Source organism: Ciona robusta, chromosome 1 (genome assembly GCF_009617815.1).
Source record: "Ciona robusta chromosome 1, ASM961781v2".
NCBI classification, from domain to species: domain Eukaryota; kingdom Metazoa; phylum Chordata; class Ascidiacea; order Phlebobranchia; family Cionidae; genus Ciona; species Ciona robusta.
The window spans coordinates 960,186-983,930 of record NC_143235.1 but is presented as its reverse complement, the minus strand read 5'-3'; the positions used below and the strand labels follow the sequence as shown (position 1 = coordinate 983,930).

At 35.0% G+C, this 23,745-nt stretch overlaps 1 protein-coding gene and 1 non-coding gene across 2 annotated transcripts; one reads left to right on the top strand and one right to left on the bottom strand.

The window, feature by feature from the left end:
• Window positions 1–1,805: 1,805 nt before the first annotated feature.
• On the bottom strand, window positions 1,806–23,711 carry LOC149741137 (regulator of G protein signaling 22-like). The gene is made up of 34 exons (XM_089874444.1): window positions 22,410–23,711; window positions 21,973–22,001; window positions 21,129–21,191; window positions 20,533–20,664; window positions 19,959–20,063; window positions 19,295–19,380; window positions 18,735–18,828; window positions 18,278–18,394; window positions 17,748–17,906; window positions 17,056–17,221; window positions 16,560–16,685; window positions 15,819–16,012; window positions 15,459–15,526; window positions 15,032–15,104; window positions 14,583–14,685; window positions 14,104–14,224; window positions 13,665–13,826; window positions 13,167–13,350; window positions 12,757–12,964; window positions 12,363–12,429; window positions 12,114–12,222; window positions 11,511–11,576; window positions 11,198–11,299; window positions 10,674–10,868; window positions 10,223–10,303; window positions 9,674–9,837; window positions 9,149–9,311; window positions 8,359–8,586; window positions 7,857–8,018; window positions 7,466–7,645; window positions 7,006–7,170; window positions 6,351–6,579; window positions 5,953–6,056; window positions 1,806–5,509 (listed from the first exon to the last, which is right to left on the bottom strand). Exons 1-34 carry the CDS (start codon window positions 22,432–22,434, stop codon window positions 5,354–5,356), a joined length of 4,386 nt encoding a protein of 1,461 aa, XP_089730570.1. The 5' UTR covers window positions 22,435–23,711; the 3' UTR covers window positions 1,806–5,353.
• LOC149741138 (Nuclear RNase P) lies at window positions 3,883–4,149 on the top strand. Its single transcript, XR_016387400.1, has one exon.
• Window positions 23,712–23,745: the final 34 nt, after the last annotated feature.

Below are 23,745 nucleotides of genomic sequence, written 5' to 3'. Positions count from 1 at the left end.
AGTAAAACTGCAAAGTGTCTAAAAATATTAAATTATAAATGTACAACACGACAAAACTACATTGTGGTCCCATATATTTTAATACTGCAGTGTATAGAAGTTTTACGTACAGTGTTTGTGCCATTATGCCAAGTCAGTGTTTAGGAAAGGTTAACCAATGAGAAAATATAGAATTTATAAATTTCAATCGCACAATGACACATTGTTACGTCATTGAAAATCAGCTGAAATGATTGGTTAATTTTTAACCAATGGAATGAAATCAATGTGTGCACAGGAAAGTTCACACTGGTACAAGTTCCTTCAAAGGTCAGATTGAATTATTAGACATGTGAGATGATAGGAAAAAAACATTTAAAGACGTTGTTTCAACTGTCATACATAACATAACAACATTACTATTTTATATATGTAGTAGGGTGGGGGAAGATGGGACACCTTTAGCACATAATATGCAAATATATGGGAGTCGTAAGAATACCATTTAATAATTCGTTAAATGTTCGTTGTATATCATCAAATGGGACTACAAATAAAAATGAAAAAGTGTCGCTTTCTTTCCCACCCTACTATGGTATGCCTGTGCTGACACTGTAGCACATAATACTATATATACATGCCGAACCTGGGTGGCAGGGTGGGCAGGCCACCCTAGATTTTTCAGCCCTATGTTGATTAGCCTATTAAAAACAAATGAAACAGCAAGGTTATTTAGACAGATGCTAGATATCTTCTAGAACTTTTCATATAGTAGGGTGGGGAAAGTTGGGACACTTTTTCACAGAATAATAAAACCCCATACACCGTTGTTAATTGACTAAATTAAAAACACAATCAGGATATTCGGATATTATATGCTAAAGGTGTCCTATCTTTCCCCACAGTACTCTATACCTATAAAAACATTTTGATAAAAGGCTCACACACTTTGACAGAACTAATACTAAAACAAGATTTGACTAATTCTTTCTAAAATACTAAACAAAAAGATGCTTTTTCTACTCATAAAACTACTCATTTTTTTCTACTCAAAAAACTACTCATAAAAACGGCACAGTTATTAATATGTGATACACTGCATTGCATTTTACATACTAGCTTTACAAGTTAACAATCTTGCTGGATTAATATTTGATAACTATTTGTAGTTTAGTAACTTTAGTGGGAACCTACACCAAGTTAATGATTATAACACATGCGAGAGTCAATAACATGATCTATAAAATTGATTTCATTCACAAAATGATCAAATCTATTCAGTTGAATTTTAAAACTGTTAACTAGATCATTGATTCCTAAACTTATCTGCTCCCAACCGCCTTTTAAATTTTTCCGCTACCCTTTCCGATTAATAGTATAATATATGTATATGTACTACTCCATGTAAAATTGGTCATCTCTCTGCTACCTCTGAAGTCTGTTACCCCTTACAGGAATGCGACTCCTAGTTTTTATATATGTTAAAAAACAAATTGGGTAACATATAAATGTGCAACAGTGGGCCACTAAAGCTCTGCTGTTTTTATGGCAAATAAAGAAGAAAAAAGGTAACCATTGATTGGTATCTAGTTCTACAGCATAAGACTAATAAAACAACCTTTACAATTCATACATAAGCCTATTTCTTTCTGTATAGTTGATTGTAAACATGCTACTAAACTTACACAGAAAGTTGTTTACAAAACTATGAATGAATGTAACTTACTTTATCCTCGCGTGGCCGGAAAACGACAGTCGTTATCACACGGGTTTAACACCTCGTGCCAGCTTACGAGTTGCCATGTATGTTACTTGGTGATGGGTGATTATTTTTTTTGGATTTTTTCATTTTTTTATGTATGGCTGATAATTTGGACAACCCATTAGTGACCACTGGGTTAAGGCAATTGTCCTTAAGTGTCTTGCCCAAGGACACATACGCCCACAATGGTAGCAGCGACGAGCCTTGAACCCATTACCTAATGGTTACAGGCAGGCGCGCTAACCACTACGCCACGGCGCCGGACTATAACATACAAGATTAGTCTGTTCTCTTTATTTAACTAAGAACAGCACAACTATGAACTGAATAAAAATATAAAGCTTGTGGTTTTAAAATAAGTTCATAGCCCAATATAACAACAATTCTATAACATTGGAATAATACAATCTAAAAATTCTGCACTGATTATTTTTAGCAACAAAGTTTTCAGCAAGTTGTAAACATCAATGACTACAAATTCTAAGACAAAAGAAATTTAATTGGTGTTGGTGAAGAATCTTCCCTCCTTAGTTATCTGCTAACAGGTAACCCCCTATAACCCCTAACTGCTAGCCCCTGCCCCCTAACCACCAACCTCTAACACTTTCCACCAGCCCAATCTGTAACGTACCAAGGGATTCTTCACTAGTGCCACAGTTTCTAATACAGAATAAACAAAATTCACTTAACTTGACCAAACAATATTCTGCTTTCAACATTATAGAACAACCTACTCACTATAAAAAAACACATGGCGCCTGAAAAATATGTTTATAAAAACAATATACTTATTTCGTATCAAAAACATTCAAAACATATCAATTCAAAACGCAGGCTTTACTAAACTCATTACAAAATGCGGCAAATTCAAAGTGAAGAGGTATAGTACCTCGTCTAATCGTTTTAATACCTAAAACTTACATACGAAATGAGTATTACCACTTAGCCACTCAAAGCAAATTGAAATGCGCGCGGCTCGAACCTCAATGGGGTCACGTGACAGGTCGCGGTCGGCCGATCACGAACAACAGCTGTCGAGAATCGTTTACTACGAAGCTAAGGGACGTGTCTACTCTGTAGCATTGGGCAGATGCCGTTAGGAAAGTAACCCTTTCGCAGCAGTGTGTTTGCTGCCAAGAATAATTTCCTCTGGCTAACAGGTGCTTTTACAGGAAGCCTGATAGGATAATTGGACACTATTTCTACATTTTATTGTTACATTGTCCAGCTTCGCTTTTTGGCACATTGGTTACAATTAAATAAAGTGTTAAATATTTGAGACCGTAGTTTATACACAATTCACGGCCAGAGTTCATGCCAATTTTGTATATTTAATGTTCAAAACAAAACTAAAGTATATTTCTCTCTTGCATTTATCACCGTCGAACTCAATATATAGTAGGGTGGGGGAAGATGGTACACCTTAAGCACATAATAACCAAATATTCTGATCGTGTTTTAAACAATTAACAACGGTCTATGGGAGCCGTGAGGATAAAGTTTTATAAAAAATCGTTAAATGTTTGTTTACTATCAAATTGGAAGAGAAAATACATTGAAAAGGTGTCCCATTTTCCCTATATAGTGGGGTGGAGGAAGATGGGACACTTTTCATTCTATTTTCTCGTCCCATTTAGTTGTAAACAAAGATATTCACAGAATTATAAAACCGTATCCTCACGACTTCCGTAGACTGTTGTTAATTGTTTAAAATACGATCAGGATATTTGGATATTATGTGCTTAAGGTGTCCCATCTTTCCCCGCCCTACTATAACTTTACTAAAAATAAAACCGCATTAAAAAAACTTTATTCAAATTTACGATCCAGAAATTTCCATAACGAATAACCTACTCATATAACGCCTCTTATATTACATATTATTTTAGGCTTATGCCGCCTGGAAAGATTGTTTAAGGCGCATTATATCGTGTCCGCTTTAACTATGGTACTTAAACTATTTAAAATGTGGATTAATTTTACTGCACTATAAATATAGCACCCAAGACTACGAGATCTTAAAAATGTACGAGGACAAAATGAAACCTACAGGCCTAGATAACTAATGGCAAAAACCCCACAAACAAAAGATCTATTTAAACACCCCTTACATATTTGGAACTTCCGTCATACATTGACTCGTGGTGGCAAGCTTGCTTATGGGCTAAGCGGCAATTGGGACCGCTTGACCCTGGGAAGGTCTGAGACAATGACGTTAAATCTTCCGTGATGGGAGACGTAATAAATACGTTGGAAGGTACCAGAAAACAACGGGACAATCGCTTGCGTAAGACCGAAAGCGACGCTATGCGGTTGTCCCCGGTTGAAAATCTTCCAGTCAGCGATTACAGTTCAATTAGCAAGGCGGCCCTTCGGTCGTAACTCAATTCAGACTACTCTGCAACCACAATTTTATTAATGCTTTGTTTTTTTGACCACTAATTTAAGACCAGTCTAATTTTTCAATCATTTTTTTAAGATCAATCTAAAATCTCTTTTTTAGACCACTGTGTGAAATTTTTCAGACACAGTTTAAAAAAAAACTTTTTTGTTAAACATGTGTAAAATGACATTCAAATTTTCGGGGCCAGTGAAGAATCGTCCCTCTATGTTATCTGCTACCTACTAAAAGTTACCACCAACCACTGACCCCTAACTACCAGCAACTTCTAACACTTTCCACCAGCCTAATCTGTAACGTACCGGAGGATTCTTTACTAGTGCCCTTGTAAGGTAATAAACTAACTGTGGGCGAAATCTGAGTATTTTCTAGTCTGATCTTCTTATTATGACTCTAAAAGATCAAATATTTCTGAACCAACAAATAAAAATCAATAAATAATATATATTTCTACAATACAGCATCAATTAAAACTTGGCAGACTGCCTTGGCACTTTATGGTCACAGTGAACTACATGTGCAAGTACTAAACATAATAGTAGTAAGGGGTGGTAGCATTTCTATTACTTAAGTTTTCAGTATAGTAATGCTTACACAAGTAATGAATAAATGAATGTAGTTTGCTTTATGTTCACGTAGCCAGAAAACGACAGTCATTATAACACGGGTGTTCTGTTTCATACACTTCGTGCCCGCTTACAAGTTGCTACATATATAACTTATTTATCCTCGCATGGCGGGGCAACCAAAGTCGTTACAACATGGGTGTTCTGTTTCATACACCTTGTGCCCGCTTACAGGTTACCATGTATGTTACTCTCTGGGTGATTTTTGGGGGAGTTTATATGTAATACTTACATTACTTAACAGAAACACTTAGGTAGGTTGTAGATCTGTAACTTAACATTAAGTAGAAAACCTGCCGATCTTTAATTATTGTTGCCTCTCCGTAAATATAATCAAGTGGGCGCCTATAATTATAAGCGACGTACTTTAGTCTCCCCCTTTTAAACAAAAAAAATAAGCATAACTTAGCCTTAAGTAAAAGAATCGAACTAACCAATCTGTTAAGTATTACTAATGTAAGCAATACATAACGAAAAACTTAAGCAACAGAATTACATTCCATTCTGAGTGTCAATACAGTGAATCTAAACATAATTTCAAAGTCAGCACTAGCTGTAAAAATCTAAACAACTATAGAATAATACTTAATCGATCAAAACTAGAGGTTTAACAGTCTCTTCCGTGCCCCTTTTTTTTGTTATTTTTTGCTTTTTTGAAACATTTTCTTGTTCCTTGCCTTGGGAAATTTCCTGTGATTTATCCCCAGCTGCATTTGACTCTTTAATTGTACTAATCAAAACCTGGGAGAAATTTAAAATATAGTTTGATATCAGCAATGGAATATTAAACTTTTGCTTTTAAGTAGCAAAAAAAAAATTTACAATTTTTTTCAAAGTGTCAAACGTATAATGTCAGATAAAAAAAATATATATATATTGTGTTTGATGTGGTCATACACCTTGTGTTTACATATCACTTACCAACTATGTAACTTGCTAACACAAGAATTAAGCTGGCATACCACTTCTTCAAAACACTCAGGAATAAAAGGGAGTGTAACGGTCACGCCTTTTACCCGAAACATTATTTTTTTTACCGTTTTATTAATAAGCATGTTTTTTTACAACTACTGTTCTACCAGTCTTTTTGCTTTTGTAAACATTACCGATCTTCAAAATCATGACCATAAACGAAATAATTTTTATTCATTCATATATATATATATATGAACAATACATTGAACCTTGTCCTTTCTCTTTTTCTTCCCTTTACTTGCAGAAGTGTCGACGCTTCCTTCGTTCCCCTCATCGGACTCCGTATCTAGCTCAGTTGGTTCACTTGAAACATCTGCAAAACAAAGTTATGAATGGTGAGTGTAATCTGCTTTATCCTTGCGTGAAAGGGTAACGGGTGTTCTGTTTTATACACCTCGTGTCCTTTTACAAGTTATCACGTATGTAACTTGTGAGTGTATTTTTATTAGTGACCACTGAGTTGGAGCAATTGTTTTTATTTGTTCTGCCCAAAAGGCCTATCCATGTATTAACAAATATATATTCAGATAAAGAAAATCCATCCCAGGTTTATAGACATAAGAGCATATTAAGATAGAGAAACATTCTTGTTTAACGCCACACTCACCAACATCCCTTGCTGGCAGAGCTTCTGGTGGTATTTGTCCTTTGACTTCATTCTCCATAATCAAAAGTTGCCGCTGTCTCTCCAAGCCCTCAACATATTTCCCATAAGACCAAGCAAGGTTGTTATGGCGACTCTCGGACATTACGCTCTCTGCTATCTCGCTCCCTCGTGTGGACAGAATGTCGGGTAAATCAAGTGTGTCGGCTTCCTTCGCAGCTTTTGCCTCTTCCTTGTTTTGTAAATATAATTTTATTAGTAAAAATAAAAAAACATTTTATAAGTATATAAAAAAAGGGAATATAAAAAAAGGAAAGAAAGAAGGAAAGATAAATGAATTTTTTAAAGTTACGGTATCGTAACCCATTTAATATAGCCGGTAAATAGTTAGCACACATGTTTCTAGCCCAGAGGTTATGGGTTCAAGGCTTGGCACTTTTACCATTGTGGGCTTTTTGTTTGGGCAAAAACACAGTGAATACCAAAACACAGTCTTTTCCACGAATCCCCTAAAAAAACCATGTCTCTAAATTTTAAACCAGTACAACTTAAATTTATGTGTACATACTAAAACACAAAAATAAAATAAAAAAGCAGAAAATTCTCAAATAAAAAAATATCATAAAAACATGACTCTAAATCAAAAACTTTTTCCCACTCTCAACAAAGCTTCCTCCTCCTGCTCTTTTATTTGTTTCTTTATTCTCTCCATTCTCTTTCTCCTCTGTCTCTCCAGAGTGGAAGTGATCTTCTCATCACTCAGATTCTTTCGGAACTCGCAGAATCCGCTCCAGTGAGTAAAGAGAACACGGAAAACCGTCAACTGAAAAATAAATATTTAAAATGAATCAATTTTTTTGTGTGTTGTTGAATGTAACTTGTTTTATCCCTATGTGGTGGTGTTTCATACACCTCAAGCCCACTTACACGTTACCATGTATGTAACTTTGTAGCTGATTATTGCATACATGGTAACTGGTAAACGGGCACGAGGTGTGTAAAACAGAACACTCGTGTTATAACGACTGTCATTGTCCTGCCAAGCGTGGATAAAATAAGTTACGTTCAACAATACAGATACAAATTTAAATTAGTTAAATATTCTGTTTTTTTTTCACCTGAGCTTCCCTAAATACATAGGGTCCCATTTCTTTTCGTTTTTCAATGATTTTTTCCGCCATCTCAGCAGATATATCAATTTGCAAGCTTGGTGGGATGTGTGAACTAATGAAGCAGTTGATGATAGAAGTCACTTTAATTTCCGTTGAGACAGGATCATTATGAATGTGGCAAAAATCCTGGAAAAACATTTTTTATACAAAAACAGAACACCCATGTAAAAAGAATAATCACCAACAAAGTAACTCCTAGGCATGCACGAGGTGTATAAAACAGAACACTCATGTTATAACGATTGTCGTTGCCCCTCTACATGAGGAGAAATAAAAAGTTACAATTATTTACTTTTAGCCAATATTTCGGGAAATATTCATTTTATTTTATGTTTACCTTGTATTTTTGAACTTCTACCCAAAACAAGACATCGTTTTCGAGAAATTCTCCTTTCAAAGAAACATATTTTCTAAACTGGGAGGTTGTAATCCTATTTGTCAATCCACGGCGGAATTCCATTAAATCTCTCGATGACGATTGCCATCGATTGTCAAGTAACTAAAAAATAAGATTTTTATGTAGCAGTGAGGTAACTCTGAGAACTAACCTAAACTTTACTTTTATAAAATACAGTACAATGTTGTACTTCATTGAAAGTCAAAAAAGGTTACACAAAATAACAAATGTAATCCTATCCTATGTGGGAAGCCAGAGCCTTTAGGTCAGAAATGGCCCATTACTCCATGAAAATTATGTTGTTTCATGCGGATAAAAAACTCAAACAAAAAGTTAAAAAGGCCTATAAAAAATAAGATTAATGTAAACGTATTAAAGTTAAAAAAAGGGGTTAAAGAGTCGTCAAAAAGTCATAAAAAAATAATAGATGAATAATCCCCACCCTCCAAGGTTCCCCTCTCTTCTTCTTCTTCTGCAAGATCACGTCATCTGCTACATCCGACATCTGAGATTTTGGTCGCTGGCGATCCTGGAACTCCTCTGTTGCCAGGAACAACGGGAGCCACCTCTTTTCAATCCTCTGCCTCACGTACTTCTGTGCTTCCGTGATCAATTCATTGGGTGGCCGCTCTTTTAGTGTCTTTCCCCAACCCCCTCCAGCCAAGACGGCCTAAATAAAAAAAAGATTCCGTATTTTGGTACCCTCACAACTGTAAAATACCGTTAAATGATCCAGCCAGGACGATCTAAGCATAAAATATTTTGTGTTTTGCATTAAATGAATAACTTAATATTTAATATAAAGATATGATAAATTGAAAGGTAACACAGCTTTTGTAAACTTTCCCAATTTTTATTTTTGTGACCAAAGAGACAAAATAAACTTCATGCATTCAAAATAACATATTTTAAATATATTTCTTGTACTGCGTTAAATTGATTATTATAATATAACATAAAGTAGGGTAGGATAAGATATAATGTTTTTATCCTATTTTCCCATACCCTTTAAAAGCAAACAAAACAACATTCACAGAATATATAAACATAACCAGGGATTCTAAGAGAGCATTGAAAATTATTCCAAACCAGACTAGGAAACAATCTATATGGAATTGATGTGCTAACAGTATCTTGTCCTACCCAACAATTCTGTAATTTTGGAAATGATCATAAAATGTCGAAACAAGCCTTTCTCTAAGTTAAGATTGAATAAAACAACTTTATTTTACCTTATTTTGTTCATCTTTAGTTGCTGGACTGTTTGGACCAAAAAAGTATTTTTTGTGTAAATATTTTGTTCGAATTTCTTTTGCTTTCTCATCTCGCTTCTCATTGGCTGGATGGGGGATTCGCTTGAACGATTCAATGTCCAACCAACAAAGAAGGTCAGTCCTTGAGCAAAATATCTTTTGTAATTTTCTAACACTGGTACATAGACAAAGTGGTTAGCATGGCATCCTAACCCAGAGGTAATGGGTTTAACGCTTGTCGCTGCTATCGTTGTGGGTGTATGTGTCATTAACAGTAATTAAAGCATGACTGTTTTGTTTCATACACCTCATGCCAGCTTATGAGTTACCATCTATGTAACTTTGTGTGTGATATTTTTTCTGCATGGCTCACAATTTAGACAAACCATGTGTGACCACTGGGTTGATGCAAAGTGTCTTGGTTGGTTTATCTTACTGGGCAAGTGTGTATGGCTCCTACCACTTATGAGAGTTTAGCACAAAAAATATTGCCTTTAATCTTACTTGGCATAATTTTCTTCTAAAAATTTCCGGAAAAACTCCAGTTCTATGCGGTTCCTGATAAGTTCATCAAACGTGTAATTTTTAACATCTTCCGGAACTTTTATCCATAGATCTTCCTCATATTTTTCCATGGATTCCTGCTCAGTTTTAACTGGTTGCTTTTTCTGCAATAAAAAACTTCTGCTTATCTGTAATATTGTTTAATTACATGTGTTTACTTTTAACATCGTATTCCCTGTAGGGTGAAGCGGAAACGCCTTTAGCCAAAGAGTATTTCCTTTTTTGTTTTATCAATAAGCGTGTTTTAACAACTGCCATTACTACTCGTCTATTCGCTCGTAAACTCTTCTGATCTTCGTTATCGAAGTTAAAAAATAAGTTCCATTAATTCATATCAATAGAGCAAAACAAATTTTTAAAAAATGCTTTGTTTTAAGGAATGGAACAATAGAATAGCCCTTTCCCAGTTCTGCTTTAATATATACTGTTCATGCATATTAGTATTGCAATTGCTTTATGGATGCTGAAAATCGCGTAACCCAAACTGACCTGCTTAATTCCTTTCTTTTGCAGGTAAGTCAAATAACGAGGCGCGACATTTAAATTTCTCTCTTGGTTGATCAGTTCAATCTGTCCAAAAGTATTTCAACTTTAATCCCAATATGGTAAATTGGTTTAAATGTTAGTATATTAAACTACTACTGTTGTGGGTGTATTGAGCAAGACACTTAATGGTAATTTCTTTAACCCAGTGGTCACTAAAGGATTGTCTAAATTGTCACCAATACAAAAAACATCACCCACAAAGTTTCCTTTGGTTAACTCATAAGCAGGCACGAGGTGTATGGAACAGAACACCCGTGTTATAACGACTGTTGTTCTTAGGCTACTCGAAGGTAAAGCAAGTTACATTCATATTAGTTATATTTTGCATTCATTTTGTTAGATAATTTTTAATGATTTTTAGTTGATTACAAGCAAAAACTCTCAAACTTCCCACCTTGTTATAACTGGCTTGATCCGTCCCCAACATCTGGTTCCACGGAACGATCAACATCTTGAGGACTTGTTCCTCTGCTGAGTCGAATAATTCATCAAACGCTGGACTCAGTTTTAGTTGGATTTGTCTTCGAGTCGCCACGGAAACGCCGATGTTCTCTCTGGCGCCACTGACGATGTAGGTGGAGAATATTAACTGGGGAGGAAATAATTTCAAAGTTATGAGAATATATGTAACCTATTTATCCTCGGATGGCGGGAAAACAAGAGTTGTTATAACACGAGTGTTCTTTTTAATATTCCTAGTGTACCACTATTGTTACCACGTATGCAACTTTGTGTGTGATTGTTTTTCTGTATGGCTAACAATTTGGACAACCCATTAGTGACCACTGGGTTGAAGCAATTGTCGTTAAATGTCTTGATCAAGAACATATTATAGGCTATATTTTTAAGCACCTTAAAAATTTTAAAAATTTTTTCATTTTAACTTAAAAAAGCAATTATTGGTTAAAAAGATCAAACCTGGGCTTTTCTTTCCACAGTAAAATGATCAAATATTTCTCCATAAAATAAATGATGAAAATCTTGAAGGTCGAACCAGAAGTGAACGGCGTTGTTCCACATCTGGGGAAACATATTATTCAGGATTGAATTGGGGTTGTTTATTTGTGTGTCGTAAAAACACGCTATAGATAAAAGGTGTGGGAAAAGGCGTCAGCAAAAAAAACGTAGCTGATGAACCCAAAATATGGTTTATAGGTAATATATACTGTTGTTTCCTGGCATATTATATTTGCAATTTCTGCAGCAATACTTTGTAAGTTTACAAACGAACCTTATTTCCTGATTGCTCACAGAATTGAGTGAAGAACCAACCGGCTTTTGTGTCATGGTAAAGTGCCTGGAAAGGAGAATCACGTTAGACAGTTGTTACTTCAATGACCAAATAGTGAAGAATATGGTATTAAACAATCAGTCATGCCAAATAGGACAGGAAAGAAAAATTAAACGAAAAGTTGTTGATTGATTGCTGCAACCAAACAGGTGAAGATTTTCAATTGTTCAATTATAAAGAAAAACGTATTTTTTTTTAACGTGATTCTTCCATTACAAAGATTTTACCAATAAAGTTGTAACAATTACATATTTTATTACAATAGTGATAAAAATATCTAGTAGCTTTGGGGGAGATGGGACACCTTTAGCACATAATACCCAAACATTCTTATCGCGTTAACAATTAAACTGTCTATGGGAGTCGTGAGGATACAGTTTTATGATTCTTTGAATGTTCTTTGTTTACTACCAAATGGGACGAGAAAATAGAATAAAAAGGTGTCCCATCTTCCCAACCCTACTATATTACAAAGTTCTTTCCTTACAAAGGAGGGGTAAAAATATTAACAAAGAAATTATAATATTTAATTAAATTTTTCACCTGTAACATGCTTTCCATTGCCGGACTCCCTTTCACAGTTACTTGTGATGTCACAGAGGAAGGAGGAGACCGGATCATCACGCTTGACTTGACTCGGATTTTCTCAACGCTGTAACAGAAAAAATTGTTAAAAAATATAAAAAAAGTACAGAACTTTATTTTACTTCTACAAATATATCTAAAAAATGCAAAAACATACAATGAAATTCCATAAAAAAAAACGAAAAAAATATTTTAAAACTAACTGACTTGTTTAATTTGGTCGCCGCAGAATTTTTCTTTTCAAATCTTGCTCTAGTTTGTCGGGTGAGCGGGCCTACAGAGATAAACACATTTAATAAAAAATGTCAAATTAAATGATATAGAATTTAAAAAAATATATATTTTTTTGTTGTATTCAAGATTTGTTTTTATATATTACCAGTAAAATAAGATTTGTTCATGCATATTTAAATCTCTTTTAGAACCTGTAACATGTGGGTTAGAGGCAACGTGCTAAACACTGTGAGCATATGTGTCCTTCGGCAAGACACTTTATAATCCATATAATACAATTTAAAACTAGCTGCTGTAGAAGTATAATAAAAATTTTTCGTTTTCAGATTTCTTTAACTTCATTTAGTTTTAATAAAATCTCCTTTACCAGCTGAAGCAGGTCTTCTCACAGGAAGTTGAAATCCTTTCCTCCCCCTTTCCGTCAGAGCTGCCACTTTTGGCGCTAGATAGCTAGGGATTGGGCTCGGCGTTGTGAGGGGGGGTGACGGGTCATGCTGAGTCATGGTGACATCTTGGTGGAAGTATTGGTGGTACTCACTGCTGACTCGGCATTTTTCGTTACCATGGTGACCATTCTAAAATCAATTTAGTTTTTGATTAATCACAGCTAGTAAAGGACACATTTTAACAATGGTAGGAAACTTTAAACTAATGTTAAACTATATATAATTTTAATTGCTGACTATTTCGTTTATTATAGTGACCATTCTGTAAAGAAATATAGATTTTTAATTAATAATACACATCTCGCTAAAATATGATTTAAGGAATTGATACCTTGAGTCTCGGAAAACATGACTTGGGTCTTAAAGGAGCGATTGTCATGGTCTTCGGAGATGGGTAAGATTGTGATGACAGAGGACGTGGGTCATGTGACTTCTGCCCCTGCTCTTCAGGGTTGTCAACCCCGAAAATATTCGAAGGTATTTTGGGCGTTTGTCGAACTAAGTACCTTGGTGCCCTGTGAAGATAATGGGTGTTAAGTTATCGCATTTTTTAATGAAGCCTTACCAAATAGCAGATGAAACATCGGAAATGCACTTTGTTTTATACCAGATAAGCAGTTAAAAGATTATTTACATTATGTCTGGTATAGCAGAATTGGCAGAAAACTTTGTAAATTTCTCGTTTTTTAAATTCCAGGTTATACTGCTCAAATATGATTTGTGTAACAGAACATGGGGTGTTAATGTTAGCATTTTTTAAAACTGATAATCTGAATCAGCCACTGTATTCGTACATACATACAAAAGTTATCAATATTATTTTTCTTACCAATACAGCAGAAGTGATTCCGCGATATTCCGTTGCACGTCATGCAAGTGATCTATTCCCCACAAGGTGGCGTGTTCGAGCTTATAACGAGACAAACATTCTTTCGGGAGTCTTTTAGTACTTCCAATTTTTAAATAGGTTTTTCGAAGTTTTTGCAGATACCTGGGAAGTATATTATAAGGTATTTGGGTTAAATGGAAAAAAATCATAAGTCGGCATGAGGTGTAGGAAACAGATCGCCTGTGTTTCAATAACTGTTGTTATCCCGCCACACAAGCAAAAATTGTAATAACTATTATAAATGTAAAAAAAACAAACTTTTTTTAAAAGCTCAAATTAAAGGTTAAAAACTTAAAAATAACAACTTATTTTCAAATAACCCAAAAAAAACTTTGAAAAAAACTTATTCTCAATTAACCAAACTATAGATAAAACTTACATTGTAGTTTTATCTTGGTGAACAGCAAACCGACTTTTATCGATATCCATCCATAATAATAATAATTTCTCTCCAATCGTGTTTTGTAGGAAAGTTTTGAATTTGTTGAAACCTTTGGAGTCTGGTGGAACAAAGAAGCATAAAAAACAGAGCAGATAAGGGTAAAAACAAGAAAAAGTGAAAAAAAAACACAACAAAAGTAAAAGAAAAAAACAGAAGTTGTTGAATTTCTTTATACAGGAGTAAACTTAAAATACAATAATAAATAACCTTTCTGATAATTTAAATTACACTGGAGCTTTAGCAAAACATAATTTGTTTTAAATGTGTTTTTTTCCTAAATTATTTATCTTTAGACCTAAAATAAAGTAAAAGAAAAAAAAGGAAAAAAGTAAAAATATATTAAAACATTTGTATAAATTAAGTTAAAAAAGAATAAAAAATGGAAAAAACAGAAAACGGAAAACGGAACCTCCCACCAGTAAAATCAAATCTCCGAGATGAGGTGGTGAATTCTGATTCGTCAGTTTCGTCCGAAAACACAGAGTCTGTTTCTTCGTCAAATGTTGATATCAATTTGTACTGTGGGGGGGGGAGGGGTTAATTACAATTAAGATTTAACATAATATTTTTTATCTCTTATTATTTAACATATTTTGTTATGTATTTTTATTTAACATAATTTTTTTTTTATCTTTTTTTATTTAACATAACTTTATTAAAATTTAGGATTCACTAAAAATACTCATTCAGTCTATTTGGGAAAGATATTTTGGCTTAATGAGCCAAATTTAGCCTAAACCCCAAGCAATCGACAAGAGCCTAACCTATGTTTGCTGCTAATTTCCTTCTCTTTGTTGTTTTAATTAATCTGATCTTTGTTACTGTATTCGAAGATTCAATAATAAATAAAGATTTATGTTTTTACCTTTTCCAAAAATGAAATCGATTTCTTGGCTGGATGTTCCAGTAAGCCTGACAAAGACCTGGCACTCTGGGATCTGAGAAAATGGAATTTTAAGCTGTTACAAAACAGTTTTCATAGCAAAAAGCATGTTATTTAAAGATCGAAGAGAAGGCATTCAACAGTAAAACTATGTTGTACTTGTCTTTGTAGCACAATAATAGATAATTACTAATGGACAAGCACAGGGCTAGTGGTTAAGGACTTCAGTAGTGATATTCTCATCGGCCGACTATACTAGTTGCCAAATTTAAACGACTGTACATGGGAATACAACTCCTGTGTGTAAACATTCTATTCTAAGTGGGTGAGGTCCTACAGCAAGGCACGTGTCATGGATCCTAGTATCTGGTTCTTAACCCTTATTTAGTCTTATTTATATCATACATACCGGTTAGAAAACTTGTCTTCAGGAAACTCAGCTTTTTCATTAGCTTCCATCACAGCTTCAGCTAACATCTGTTATGTTTATGTTAAGGTTTGAATATTTAATGTTTCTTGTTTATCCTTGTGGTGGGGTAACGCCATTTGATAGTCTATATGACACAGATGTTCTGTTCAATACATCTTGTGTCTGCTTTTGAGTTACCACGTACGGAACTTAATTATCCTTGCATGGTGGGGCAATGCTGGTCGTTATATCACAGATGTTCTATTTCATACATCTAGTGCTCCCAAGTTACCATGTATGTAACTTCGTAGGTAATTTTTTGAGGTAAAATATAAACTTTTCCCAAATATATAAACCTACATTGTGGGTCAGCTGACTCAGTGGAATTCCCCCATCTTGTGACGAAGATTTGATTATTGGATCTAGGTTGACAATGTTGTCAAGTTTTGTGGAACTAAGGTTAGGGCTCATTGAAAGAAACGCTTCTTTTATCGCAAGTGAGACAAAAACTGACGAATATGAGGTGACGCCCGTCACATCAAAGTTATAACTCCCTAGAAAGTAATTCGGGTAAAATATTTTTGGTTGTTGGTTGAATAAATGAATGAAACTCATTTTTCCTTGATAAGAAAAAAATATAAAATGTTGTGCTAGTGAAGAATCCTCCCCCAGCTTATCTGCTAACCACTAATCGTAACAACCAACCATTGGCAAAATTAAAAAATGCATACATAGCTCATGGCTGTCTCGCCTGTCTGAATATATTCTACCAAGGGAAAAACCCAACAGCTTGGGGATTCCCCTAACTAGCCTCTATTAGTTTTTTTAATATTTCGGAGAAATATAAAAGTGATTTCTCTTTAGTTGTGGGGACAGCATGGGATTTGTAATCAATGCGCGTATTTGCGTTATAAAATGAAATTGTATGTGAAGTGGGTAATATGCAACAGCACAGGTAAAAGGTAAAAAAAAATCGCCAAAAAAATATTTTAATCAGCAAAAAATGATTTTTAAAACCGCCAAAAAATATAAAAAAATAAATATTTAATTTAATCCTTCATGCTGCAAAATATAATAAATTGAAAAAAATTAAAATTTTACTTTTCTGCTCTTCCTCCACGGATTTCTCCGAGTTTGTTTCTTCTTTGCTCTCGTCGCTCTCACTCCCAACACCCTGGTCGCTTTCGTCATCGGAAAGTTCGGGTTCAATCTTTACCACGTGACCGACTGTTGTAATGGTAAAAATTAAAGATTTTTAAATGATTTTTTGCATCTTTTTTGTATAATATTCTGCCAAATTTTTAAAGCAGGAACGGGGTGTATGAAACAAAACACCCGTGTTATAACAACTTTGGTTTTCCATGCGAAGATAAAGCAAGTTAGGTTCATTCATTATTGATGTATGACTGATAATTTAGACAACCCATTAGCGACCACTAGGTTGAAGAGATTGTTATTAAATGTTGGCCAAAGCTCACATGGTAGCAGCGACGAGCCTTGAACCCATTACCTTTGGCCTACATGAATGGGCGGTAACCATTTTGCCACAGCGCCGCAACAGAGATTACGCCATGAATAAACCAGTTACGTTACGAACCTTGCGGCACCCTCTTTAGCGGCAATGGCATCACGCACGCAGCCGCATCGGCATGGATCGGATAATTACTCGGCACACTTGGAGAGAATACGACGGACGATCCAGAAAACGCAGCGTTTGAGGTCAAACGGGAAGAAAACTTAGGTTCTGTGTTTGAGCTTTGTACCTAAGGATAATTTTCATTTAAAATACGAGTATAATATTGTGGGGTAAGATGGGATACCGTTAGCACCTAAATTCTATATTTTCTGATCGTGTTTTAAACAATTAACAACGCTCTTTTAGAGTCGTGAGGCTACAGTTATATATAGTAAGATGGGAAAGACGGGACACCTTTTCGTTTTATTTTCTCGTTCTATTTGGTAGTAAATAAAGAAGTTTCAATGAATTATAAAACCGTATCCTCACAATTCCCATAGACCGTTGTTAATTGCTTAAAACGCGATCAGGATATTTGGATAATAAGTGCTAAAGGTGTCCCATCTTACCCCACCCTACTATATTCATATGTTTTAAAGCAAGCCCACAACTCCAAAAAAATCGTTTAAAGTCGCGAGACTTTATGGTAAATCCTTCTGTGAATGTTTAGTTCGCAACCAAATAGAAAAAGAAAAGATAACGAGAACTTGTCCCAATTACCCCACGAAACTAGACATAAATCTATAAAATGACGTCACTGTGACGTCACAAACCTCATTATTCTCTTTCTTGAAATATTCCTCGGCGTCGTCGGCGATATCGCTACGAGAATCCAGGGAGCTGATTGGACGAGACGAACTCTTGCGTCGAGGGGTTGGAACAGGGGCTGACGTCACAGAACGGGGAGTTCCCGAAACAGATACTGTTTCTACCTGTAGAGGTGTAATTATTTATGTTGAAAAATATAGCAATGTGGGGTAAGATGGAAAATTACTTCGTTATTGACATTTTAGGAAAACCATTATTTGGGTTGGAGCAATGGCCGTTAAGGGTGTTACTCCAGCAGTGGTATTTGAACCTGGTTTTTCTCGATTACGAAACACCTGCTATTAGCACATAATATCCAAATATCCTGATCGTATTTTAAACAATTAACATCGGTCTAAGGAAGTCGTGAGGATTTAGTTTTATAATCCTTTAAATGTTCTTTGTTTACTACCAAATGAGACGAGAAATAAAATGAAAATATTTTCCATCTCCCTAATTCTACTATATAATGCTTTAACAACACCCAACCACATACTTGCTTTGCCATTGTAAACCATTGTTGCGTTTGTGACGGAGTAGAATAGCCCATTGTGACGCTTAATCGTTCCATCATTTGCCCTTTCTCGTCCACAGGGGTGGTGGGAGGGGTCACCTGAAATGAAATGTATAGATATTATTGTGGGGTAAGATGGGATACTGTTAGCCCCTAAATCCCATCTTTTTATAATCGTTTTCTGACAATTAACAACGCCCTTTTAAAGCCGTGAGGATACAGTTATATAATTAAAACAGTAACAATTATGTATCTTGTACAGGGACATATACTACTTTGTAGCAGCATTGAGCATCGAACCCGGAACCCTTCAAGGTGTTTTTTCCTATAAACGTAAGTCATGCTATGCAATTTTTACTTTTCGGGTTACCATTACCACCAAGCTATTAATAAAAGTAAACAATATCCTTCGTTTGAAACAAACCACAAGTAGTTGTACCTTCTTTTCTTTGTGCCATGGTCTGTAAGTTTGGTCCACAGTCAGTTTAATTCCACATCTGCGTGTCTCGATTTGTGAGAGTAATTTCGCAAGTCTGAATTCAGAATATACATATATATGACTTTAGATCAGGGTTTATTACACTGTATTTAGTTTGCTGTTAATCAGGTTTAAGTGTGCCACAAAGTCTCACTAGTGAAGAATACGTTATTTATTAGTCTGGTGGAATGTTTTAGAGGTTGGTAGTTAGATAGGGGTTAGTGGTTAGGAATTATATGGGTTAGGAGTTACGTTCTGTCCATTACGTTGAATAACAACTCTATTACCCTTTTTGCATGGTCACTTTTATGCGCGTAAGTACTCGCATATTTATTCGCAAAAACAAAGTTAACACGCAACGTCATAAGCGTTTGCGAGTAAATATGCCAGTACTTACGCGCATAAAAGTGACCATGCAAAAAGGGTATATGATTGACATTTTACCCTCATAAGACTCAAAATACAAGTATATAATAAACATACAGCATATATATTATACCTTCATATAACATATATCATACCTATATTCCATGTAGAGATCACTACGTAGAAAAGTTGGAAGTCGGAATCTTTTAATCCATTGCATGCCTTGTTCTTTGTCAAGACACTGGGGAAAAAATATTAAAATTTTGAGTATATTTTGAATGTGAAAGAAAGTAACTTATTTATCCTCGCATGGCGGGGTAACAACACTCGTTATAACACGGGTGTTCCGTTTCATACATCCCGTGCCAGCTTACAAGTTAACACGTATGTAACCTGTTTATCTTCAGCCGGGCAACGACAGTTGTGTTCTGTTTCATACACTTCTTGTCCGCTTACAAGTTACGTAAGTAACTTTGTAGTTGATTTGACTGCCATTTATGAGAAATTCAGCTATTGCAATTCAGCTATTGAATCAGCTATTGAAAAGTTCAGCTATTGAATTTTTATTAATAAATACGAGTGTATATAGATTGGGGTAAAATGATCCATATTTCTATTTTCTTTTTTCGTCCCATTTGATAGTAAACAAATAAATATTTACAGGATTATGCTACCGTATCCTCACAAGCTCCCAAAACTAATTGTTCAAAACGTGATAAAGAAATATGGGATGTAGGTGCTAACGTTATCCCATCTTACCCCACAGTAGAATAATTTTGTTTTGTAATAAAAATTTTACACAAAATAAAAATCACAAACCTTGACACTGAAACTTGTTTTTATTTCCTCTTCCTCTACACTATTTTCCTCCGCTTTCTCTCTTTCATAATGAGGGAGGCGGATTGGTGGGTGGGGGATCGCATTCTGTTTTATTGGGATTTAAGTTAATAGGAAAATCTTGTACTGGAAAACAAGTATTTAAACACAAGTAACAATTTTGTCTTTTATATTGACATCAAAAATTAAAAACATTGACACTAAAAAAATAAAAATGAATAATAATAATCTGTAAACAAGACATTTTGCAAAAAGAGTTCTTAGGTATACGTTACGTGTACGTTAAAAATTATGGTAAAAATGTATAGTAGGGTGGGGGAAGATGGGACACCTTTAGCACATAATATCAAAATATCCTGATCGTGTTTTAAACAATTAACAACGGTCTATGGGAGTCGTCAGGATACGGTTTCATAATTATTTGAATGTTCTTTGTTTACTACTATACATGGGACGAGAAAATCGAGTTAAAAGGTGTCGCATCTTCCCCCACACTACTGTATAAATATTAACACTATAAAAGTTAACATTAACACAATAAAAAAATAGACTGTACCTTATACACTTGACTGATAGGTGTTTGGGACCTTGCATATGACTTGATTTTGTCAGCGAGTTTAAATTTCTCCGGAGTTAAAACTTCGAATCCTCCAGTGTCAGTATTAAACCTTAATGGCTCCGGGAAACTCTGTGGAATTTAAATGAATGTAACTTGCGTAGTTTTTTGTTTTATACACCTCGTGTCCGCTTACAAATTACCACGTGTGTAACTTATGACACGACAGTCGTTATAATACGGGTGTTCTGTTTCATACACCTTGTGCTCGCTTACAAATTACCACGTATGTGACTTATTTATTCCAGTGGGGCAACGACAGTTGTTATTACACGGTTGTTCTGGTCAGTTTTAATACAAATATAACAGTCTATTTATGATACAATTAATAACTAAAACCATCTTCAGTAATATAAAAAGTTCAAACATTTTCATAAAAAAAAATTTGGGACAAAGACGTGATTTTTCAGCATTAATTCAACGTTTATCCAGTGGTAGCTTAATCTATGTTTGTCTGTGTTTTACTCGAACCACGAGCACAACAAGCTACTTCATCATCTGATTCATTATCGTTGAATAACTTCACGCTCACTTACCGGTAATTCAAGGAAAGTGTTGAAGTAATCAACGAAAATATCGTCTGTGGCGAGGAACTCGTCCTACCGTACAATGAACTCAAGTTATTATCAAACACATAAAAAAACATATAGTAGGGTGGGGTATATGGACATTTTCTATGCCCCCTTTTTGAATTAATAGGGGGTATATATAGTAGGATGGGGCAAGATGGGGCACCTTTTCATACTAATTTCTTATTTTCATACTAATTTCTTTCATACTAATTTTATGGTAGTAAACAAAAAACATTCAAAAAATATAAAACCGTATCCCCACGACTCTAATAGACCGGTATTATTTGTTTAAAAAATGGCCAGGATGTTTGGATATTATGTGCTAAATGTGTCCCATCTTCCCCCACACCACTATATATGTATGGTATACCACCGCGATCGACAGTCGTTATCACACGGGTTTAACACTTCGTGCCAGCTCACGAGTTACCATGTATGTTACTTTGTGGGTGATTATTATTTTTTCTGTGATTTTTTCTTTTTTTTTATGTATGGCTGATAATTTAGACAACCCATTAGTGACCACTGGGTTGGAGCAATTGCCGTTAAGTGTCTTGCCCAAGGACACATACGCCCACAATGGTAGCAGCGTCGAGCCTTGAACCCATTACCTATGGCGCCGGTCAATAAACAAAGAATGTTTACAAAATCATCCAACCGTATTCTCATATGACCCTTGACCAGGAAAACACGATCACAAAATATGCGATTTAAATTCTAACGACGTCCGATTTTTTTATATATATCCCTCAGAAATACAATTACAAAATTACAACAGTCTTCTAATAGGTGTTACTAATGTACTTACAAAATCATTTTCGTCGATTTCCGGCGGATCTGTGAAAATAATAAAGTTAATATTATTTAAACTGTGATATTTATATATTATAGTAGGGTGCTGGGGGAGTATGGGACACCTTTAGCACTTAAATCCAAATATCCTGATCGTGTTTAAACAATAAACAACGGTCTATGGGGGTCGTGGGGATACGGTTTTGTAATTTTTTAAATGTTCTTTGTTTACTTCCAAATGAGATTAAAAAAATGAACGAAAAGGTGTCCCATCCTCCCCCACCCTACTATAATAACTTTATTTGTCTCTTCGATTACGGTAGCAAAGATTCAGAAATATTTAAAACGATAAGACAGGATATAGCGACAAAACAACAGTTGTTAAAACACGCTTACAGTTAAAAAATATATTAACATTTAAAACTAATATATACAATTAGTTTGCATTTTTACCTGTAGTTAGTATTTTCTCTGGCATGTTCAAAGACCGCTAAACCATTTTTAACTTCGCTCTGTTTTGGATCCTATTACCTAGCTACAGTATAACAAAAGAGAGCTCAATTCAGCTGGCGGATAAAACTACTAGCGCCGTTTTGTTCACCGTTTGAGGGGCAACAATACAGCGTACACATAATAAAACCACGAATGGATACGTATCGAACAATACAGTGGAACCGCTGTAATAATTTTCGCGAATCTGACCCTGATCTGGTGCTCATAGAGTTAAACGATCCTTATGTAAAGAAATACAGTAAGGATCTGGTGCTACGAAAATACGTAACAGACAAAAATCAAGTCCGACCAATTGTTTAATAAAATATATTTAGTAAAGTGGGGGAAGATGGGACACTTTTAGCACATAACATGTTTTAAAAAATTAACAACGGTCTATGGAAGTCGTCAGAATACGGTTTTATAACTCTTTGAATGCTCTTTGTTTAATACCAAATGGGACGAGAAAATAGAATAAAAAGGTGTCCCATCTTCCCCCACCCTACTGTACATTTAGCCTGATTGGCATCGGCAGTCTTTTCGAATAGCTGTGTTGTTCTAATGTTAAATATTTACTAATGTACTTGTATTTAGTTTCACTGTACCTACTGATTCGTACAGAAACCTTATTGCAAACGCCGTGTTTAATGAAGCAATATTTAAACAAATGTTTAAGTAGATATGGTTTGACGTCAATAATAAGTTCGATCACTTATATAGTAGGGTGGGGTAAGATGGAATACGGTTAGCACTTAAATTTCCAGACCGTGTTTTTAACAATTAACAATGCCCCCTTAAGTCGTGAGAATATGGTTTTATAATGCTGCTTGTTTACCATCAAATGGGACAATAAATGATAGGTGTCCCGTATATCCCCACCTTACTATAACTGTGCCTAACTAAACGCATTAGGCTAGCACTCTATAATGGGTAGGGTTTGAAATGATGTACGAGACAGCAATAACTATTGTGGAGTATTTGTCTACCTTCCTCCCAAACCAACGCAGTTCGGTTTACAAAACTAACTCAGTCATAATGTTTGTTTTACTCAGTAAGTCTGAAACCTTACCTATTACTAACGCTGTATAGTATAGTCTAAATTCCTTCTTGTTCGTATGCCCATTTCATAAAGACTTAGAACTGCTGAAACCTCCCCTTTTTTTAGAACGTCTGAATTATAACCTGGTAAATTTTATACGTTTTGTCTGCTTAGATATATGTGTATGTACTGTACACGCAGCTACAGTTTGCGCAAACATAGCAACTTATTTCGCCAAACAGAACAGGTTTCAGGCAG

Excerpts from the sequence above, each read along its gene's own strand:
- LOC149741137 (XM_089874444.1), bottom strand. The coding sequence starts at position 22,434 with ATGCCAGAGAAAATACTAACTACAG. Across the intron at positions 19,381-19,958 it reads AAACAAGTTTCAGTGTCAAG|TGTCTTGACAAAGAACAAGG; the intron begins GTTTGTGATTTT and ends TTTTTTCCCCAG. Across the intron at positions 12,223-12,362 it reads GCGGCGACCAAATTAAACAA|CGTTGAGAAAATCCGAGTCA; the intron begins GTCAGTTAGTTT and ends TTTCTGTTACAG.